General features: G+C 48.0%; 1 protein-coding gene across 1 annotated transcript; it reads right to left on the bottom strand.

Annotated features, from left to right (window-relative positions):
* Nucleotides 1–6,177, bottom strand: LOC125488325 (DDB1- and CUL4-associated factor 8-like). The gene is made up of 4 exons (XM_048621292.1): nt 6,048–6,177; nt 2,249–2,368; nt 1,052–1,168; nt 1–579 (listed from the first exon to the last, which is right to left on the bottom strand). Exons 1-4 carry the CDS (start codon nt 6,069–6,071, stop codon nt 463–465), a joined length of 378 nt encoding a protein of 125 aa, XP_048477249.1. The 5' UTR covers nt 6,072–6,177; the 3' UTR covers nt 1–462.
* Between the last annotated feature and the right edge of the window lie 6 nt (nt 6,178–6,183).

Here is a 6,183-nt window from a genome sequence, read left to right as displayed (position 1 = left end):
AGAGAGAGAGAGAGAGAGAGAGAGAGAGAGAGAGAGAGACAGACAGAGAGAGAGCGCGAGAGAGAGACAGAGACAGAGAGAGACAGACAGAGCGAGAGAGACAGAGACGGAGACAGAGAGAGACAGAGAGAAAACAAGAAACAAAGAAAGGAGAGTGCAAAGTCTAAAGGAAGGAGTTGGAGTGCATGATTTAGGAGGTGGTGGTGGTGGAGGAGAGACATGTTACACACAAGGAGATTCTTGTCCCTGCTCCGTACATCCCTTTCAATCCTCCTGCTGCTCTCAGACAAAGCGACTTGTCCTCAGATCAGCGTGATGGCACAGAGTGAAGGACAGTTTCAAAACAGACATACGCTGTGATCAAGCTGCAGCTGTCAGACAGGGTCAGTTCACGCGCCTGGTGCTCAGTCTGTGTGTCTGTATCTCCGTATCTCCCTCTCCATCCTCCTGCCACCTTCCGCCTCAGGAAGGCATACACTGCACCCGGTCAGGACCGTCCCCCTCCTCATCTGATGACTCAGAGGAACTTGTACTATCCTCCGACTCTTCCTCAGGTCCAACTGCAGAATCCCTCGGCCGCTGGTGAGGGGAGAGTAAGGGAATGTCGAGGGTAGGAGAGAATGGATTCAGGTGTGTGGAAGAAATGGATGAGTAGACAGAGGGCAATTGCAAAAAGAGTTAGAAACAGATTGCAAAAGAAGTCCATAGAGTTGTTGACCCAGTGCACCCCGCCACTCCGTTCTCTAACCCCAGAGATTGAAAATTCATTCCTTCTTTACCAGCCCTCTCCCATCACTCTGAACACTCACCCTCATACTCCAGGTGTCTCCCTCTCCAACCCAAACTGCAGCACACTCTCCCTCTTTCAACCCCATACTCCCTCTCCAATCTTCCCAGCAACACCAGCTCCCCCCCTCCATCATACTCCCAGGTCCTCTCCTTCCTCCCTACAGTCCTGGAGATTTCCCCCAATCCACCAGCCATACTCCCATCAACCCCTCTTTATTGTTTCTTCCCCCGAAGTAACTCTAAGCCTTCCGTTCTCACCCACCTGGCGGTGCCTGCGCTGTCTCAGATGGTGCATCAAAAACCAGAGCATGTGGCTGTCGAAGAGATCAGTGTGACGGAGACAATCCTCGTCCCTCTCGCGCTTATTCTTCTTGATCACCTACAGCAGCATTTTCCCCACAGCACCGAGGGAAGGGGAGAGAGAAACAAAAAAAAGGGGACACAAAAAGTAAAACTCAATGACAATCACATCCTTTCTCCCTCTGGATAGATATCCCAGAGCCACAGAGATTCAACACTGTCATCAAGGGCTGTTCAGATGGGAAGCCATCTCCATCTCTTTAGACAAGAGAGATAGGTGCTAGTCCTTTGGAAGCCCACTGCTAGGTTCATTGCCATACAGGGAACCCATTACAAACCCCTGTGTGAACACTGACCTGTTCAGGCAGATACATCCCTCCTTCAGCATAACAGATCAACCAGGCTCACAGTGCTCCAGGCATGGTCTCAAACCCTGAGGGACTGTAGCAGAACTTCACTACCAAATGGTCAAATCCAACACAGAATCAAACCATCACCCTTCAAAGTTTAACAACATCACCACTGCTCAATCATCCACCATCAACAATCTTGATGGTTACCATTGACCAGCAACTGGATTAGCTGTACAAGCAGAGCAGGTCAGAGGCTGGGAATCCTGCAGCGAGTAACTCCCCAAAGACTGTACCACCATCTACAAGGCACGAGTCAGGAGTGTGATGGGATACTCTCCTCTTGCCCCTGGATGGGGGCAGCTCCAACAACACTCAAGAAGCTCGACACCATCCAGGACAAAGCAGCCCCCGCTTGATTGGCACCACATCCACAAACATCCCACTCCCTCCACCACCGACGCTCAGTAGCAGCAGTGTGTACCATCTACAAGATGCTCTGCAGAAATTCACCAAAGATCCTCAGGCAGCACCTTCCAAACCCACAGCCACTTCCATCCAGAAGGACAAGGGCAGCAGATACATGGGAACAACATGACTGAGCCACTCACCATCCTGATATGGAAATACAATCGCCATTCCTTCGATGTTGCTGGGTCAGAATCCTGGAATTCCCTCCCTAAGGGATACTGTGGGTCTACCGTCACCCCAAAGACTGGAGCAGTTCAGGGTGGCAGCTCACCACTACCTTCTGAAGGGGCAGTAGGTAGCGGTGGAGTTCAGGATGTGCTGACAGAGTGAAGGCTCACCTCTGTTAACCCGGACAATCCGTTCACAGCTTCTGATGTGGGCGCCCAGATCTTCACATCGTGGTCGAGACCGCTGGTTGCTAGGACAGGAAGATGAGGATGTGGCTCAAGACAATTCACCTGGGCAGTGGGAGTGGGGGGGAGGGGGGGAAAATGGAAACAGGGCAGGCCGAGGGGGGGGGAGGGGGGGGGGAGGAGTGTTGTAGACGATCAGGGAAGAAATGAGAACACCAAGAACTGTTCTTAAACATTGCTCACCTCAAATCTGACCTAATTTGCGGAGCACTCTCCCACTGTCCAACTCGTGGACTCACCATTTTCCCCAAAGTCTGTACCAGGCCCCAACCCACTGCAATCATTGCTCGCCCCCACCCATCCCACACCACTCTCCCTGGCCAACTCGCCCAGCCCTCACCTTTAATGCAGCCACAAAAAAAAAAGGACTATTTCAATTTGAGAGTATAGGTACAATGCTTTTAGATTTTATTTCCCTCTGTGAAGGAAAGTCCAACAGAACCGGACTCCAGTTTTAACATGGGTTCCTGTCGGAGTCAATGATTCATTTAAAGTTGCAGCCTTCAGAAACAACCTGATAGATGGTGGCTCACTGTTGCACTGGCCAGTGGCCAAGTGTTGACGTCATGGCAAGTGCTGGGCAACACCAGGGCTCCTCCTGCCCAGTGATTTTAAACTAATACGTACCATGGAGTCAGATATACGTCATAGAAACAGACCCTCCGGTCCAACTTGTCCATGCCAACCACATATCCTAAATAAATCTAGTCCCTTGTGCCATATCGCTCTAAACCCTTCCTATTCATGTACCCGTCCAGACCCCTTTTAAATGCTGTAATTGTACCAGCCTCCACCACTTCCTCTGGCAGTTCATTCCACACACGCACCACCCTCTGAAAAAGTTGCCTCTCGGGTCTCTTCTAAACCTTTCTCCTGTCACCTTAAACTGATGCGCTCTAGATTTGGATCCCCCTCCCCTACCCTGGGGAAATGACCTGTCTATTTACTCTATTCATGCCCTTCATGATTTTATAAACCTCTATAAAGGTTACACCTCAGCCTCTGACCCTCCAGGGAAAATAGTCCCATTCTATTCAGCCCAACCCTGGCAACATCCTTGTAAATCCTTCCTGAACCCTTTCAGGTTTCACAACATCCTTCCTACAGCAGGGAGACCAGGACTGAACACAGTATTCCAAAAGTGGCCTAACCAATGTCCCATACAGCTGCAACATGACCCTCCCAACACCTATATTCAATGCACTGACCAATAAAGGTAAGCATACCAAACACCTCCTTCTCTATCCTGTCTACCTACAACTCCACTTTCAAGGAACTACGAACCTGCACTCCAAGGTCTCTTTGTTCAGCAACACTCCCCAGGACCTTGCCATTAAGTGTGTGCACGTCCTGCCCCGATTTAGCTTTCCAAAATGCAGCTCCTCACATTTATCTAAATTATACCTGCCACTCCTTGGCCAGTCTAATCAAGATCCCATTGCACTTGGAGGTAGTCTTGCTCTCGGTCCACTACAGCTCCAAATTTTGGTGTCATCTGTAAACTTACTAACCATACCTCCTATATTCACATAGGAATTATTTTATATAAATGACAAAAAGCAGTGGACCAGCACCGATCCTTGTGGCACACCACTGGTCACAGGCCTCCAGTCCGAAAAGCAACCTTCCTCCACCACCACCCTCTGTCTTCTACTTTTGAAGAAATTCTGTATCCAAATAGCTAGTTCTCCCTTTATTCTGTGTGACCTAGCCTTGCTAAGCGGTCTACCATGAGGAGCCTTGTCAAACACCTTGCTGAAGTCCATACAGATCACGTCCACTGTGCTGCCCTCAATCCTTTTCATTACTTCAAAAAAACAAATCAAGTTAGAGAGACACGATTTCCCATACACAAAGCCATGTTAGCTGTCCCTAATCAGTCCTCGCCTCTCCAAATACACGTAAATCCTGTCTCTCAGGATTCCCTCCAACAACTTGCCTGCCTCCCCAATCTATAGTTCCCTGGCTTTTCCTTAAATAATGGCACATTAGCCAGCCTCCAGTCTTTGGGCACCTCACATGTGGCTATCGATGATACAAATATCACAGCAAGGGGCCCAGTAATATCTTCCCTAGCTTCCCACAGAGTTCTAGGGTACACCTGATCAGGTCCCAGGGATTTATCCACCTTTTTGCATTAAGACATCTCGCACCTCTTCTTCTGTAATATAGACATTTTTCAAGATGTCACTATTTATTTCCCTATGTCCTATACCTTCCATATTCTCTTCCACATAAACACTGACAAAATAATCATTTAGTATTTCCCCCATCTCCTACAGATCCACACATAGGCAGTCTTGCTGATCTTTAAGGGGCCCTATTCTCTCCCTGGTTACTCTTTTGTCCTTAAATGTATTTATAGAATCCCTTTGGGTTTTCCTTTGGCCAAAGCGCTGTCCCTTCTCTGCCCTCCTGATCTCCCTCTCAAGTATACTCCCCCACTGTTTTTGTATTCTTCTCAGGATTCAATTGATTTCTTGCTGTCTCTGCCTGACATATGCTTTCTTCTTATTCTTGACCAATACCTCGATTGGTCTCATCATCCAGCAGTCCCTAGACCTTCCAGCTTTGCCGTTCACCCTAACAGGAAGGTACTGTCTCTACACTCATTATGTCACTTTTTGCTTGACATTTTTCCCATTTTCCAGCCAGCCCTTTACCTGTGACCATTTGCCCCCAAAGTTCTTGCCGAATACCGTCAAAATTGGCCTCCCTCTAAGTTTTAGATCCGGTCTATCCTTTTCTATCTCTATTTTAAAACTAATAGAATTGTGGTCACATAACCCAAAGTGCTCTCCCACTGACACCTCAGTTACCCGCCCTGCCTTATTTCCCAAGAGGTGGTCAGGTTTTGCTCCCTCCCTAGCAGGTACATCCACACACTGAATCAGGCAATTCCTGTACACACTTCGATCCCTCCCCATCTCAACCCTTAACACCAAGGCAGTCCCAGTCTATGTTTGGAAAATTATAATGCCCTACCATAAACCACCCTATTATTCTCAGATAACTGAGATCTCCTTACAAATTTGCTTCTCAATTTCTCACTGACTGTTGGGGGTCTATAGTACAATCTTGGGAACTCTATAGTAGTTAACCAGTAACTTGGAAACAGGTCATTTGGTTGCTGTTGGTGGGAGCTTGTTGTGTGTAACCTTGCTGCTGTGTTTCATACATTACTCAAACAAAGTGAGACGTCAGTTCCTACGGGAGTGTGTCCCAGACACTCCGTGCTCTGGCTAAAGTGGTTTCACCAGAATGGATTTTGTGACCACCTTGTACTGGCTGTCTTATTCTGACCTCATTCACGAGTAGAAGTGTAGCCTACTCTGTCATTACATGTGGGTTCAAACATCTTTCCTCCAGGGAGAAAAAGAGAATAGTTTTGAAAATGCAGTTTTTAGTTTTTAGCTGGGGTTATGCATCCCAAGAGAAAGCAGAGTCAACCCCAACTTTTAAAAGAAACAAAACAATCAGATAAATTCTACGAGCAGAAAGCGTTTTCAGGGTTTTGGGTGGCAAAGAGGGAAGGCCATTATCTCCCCTGTAAAGCGATGACTGTCTGAAGCCACAACTGTATGGAAATTGAGCTTAGCCAGCTCTCTGAAAGACTGGATGTGATGAGGCACGTGGCCTGCTTTGGTGTTATGGGGGCGCAGCACCTCAGCAAATGAGGCTACACACAGTACACCCCAGATCCCTCAAAATGTTTTATACTCACCACTCCCCCTTTGTCACCCTCCATGAACTGGACAATTTGACAAGATGACTTCTCCCAGAGGAAGATATGGCCACAGTCACTGCCACTCACGACAAACTCACTCTTGGGGCCGTAGAAATTCACCCCTTTGACTGTG

This window comes from Rhincodon typus, unplaced genomic scaffold (genome assembly GCF_021869965.1).
Source record: "Rhincodon typus isolate 14 unplaced genomic scaffold, sRhiTyp1.1 hic_rhity00000397, whole genome shotgun sequence".
Classification (NCBI taxonomy): domain Eukaryota; kingdom Metazoa; phylum Chordata; class Chondrichthyes; order Orectolobiformes; family Rhincodontidae; genus Rhincodon; species Rhincodon typus.
This window is presented reverse-complemented; position numbering and strand designations above follow the sequence as displayed.

What these genes read in the sequence shown, in the direction of transcription:
- LOC125488325 (XM_048621292.1), bottom strand. Translation starts at nt 6,071, where the DNA reads ATGGAGGGTGACAAAGGGGGAGTG. An exon ending in GATTGTCCGGGTTAACAGAG is followed by an intron (nt 1,169 to 2,248) that starts GTGAGCCTTCAC and finishes ATGCTGCTGTAG; the next exon opens with GTGATCAAGAAGAATAAGCG. An exon ending in GACAGCGCAGGCACCGCCAG is followed by an intron (nt 580 to 1,051) that starts GTGGGTGAGAAC and finishes TCCCCTCACCAG; the next exon opens with CGGCCGAGGGATTCTGCAGT.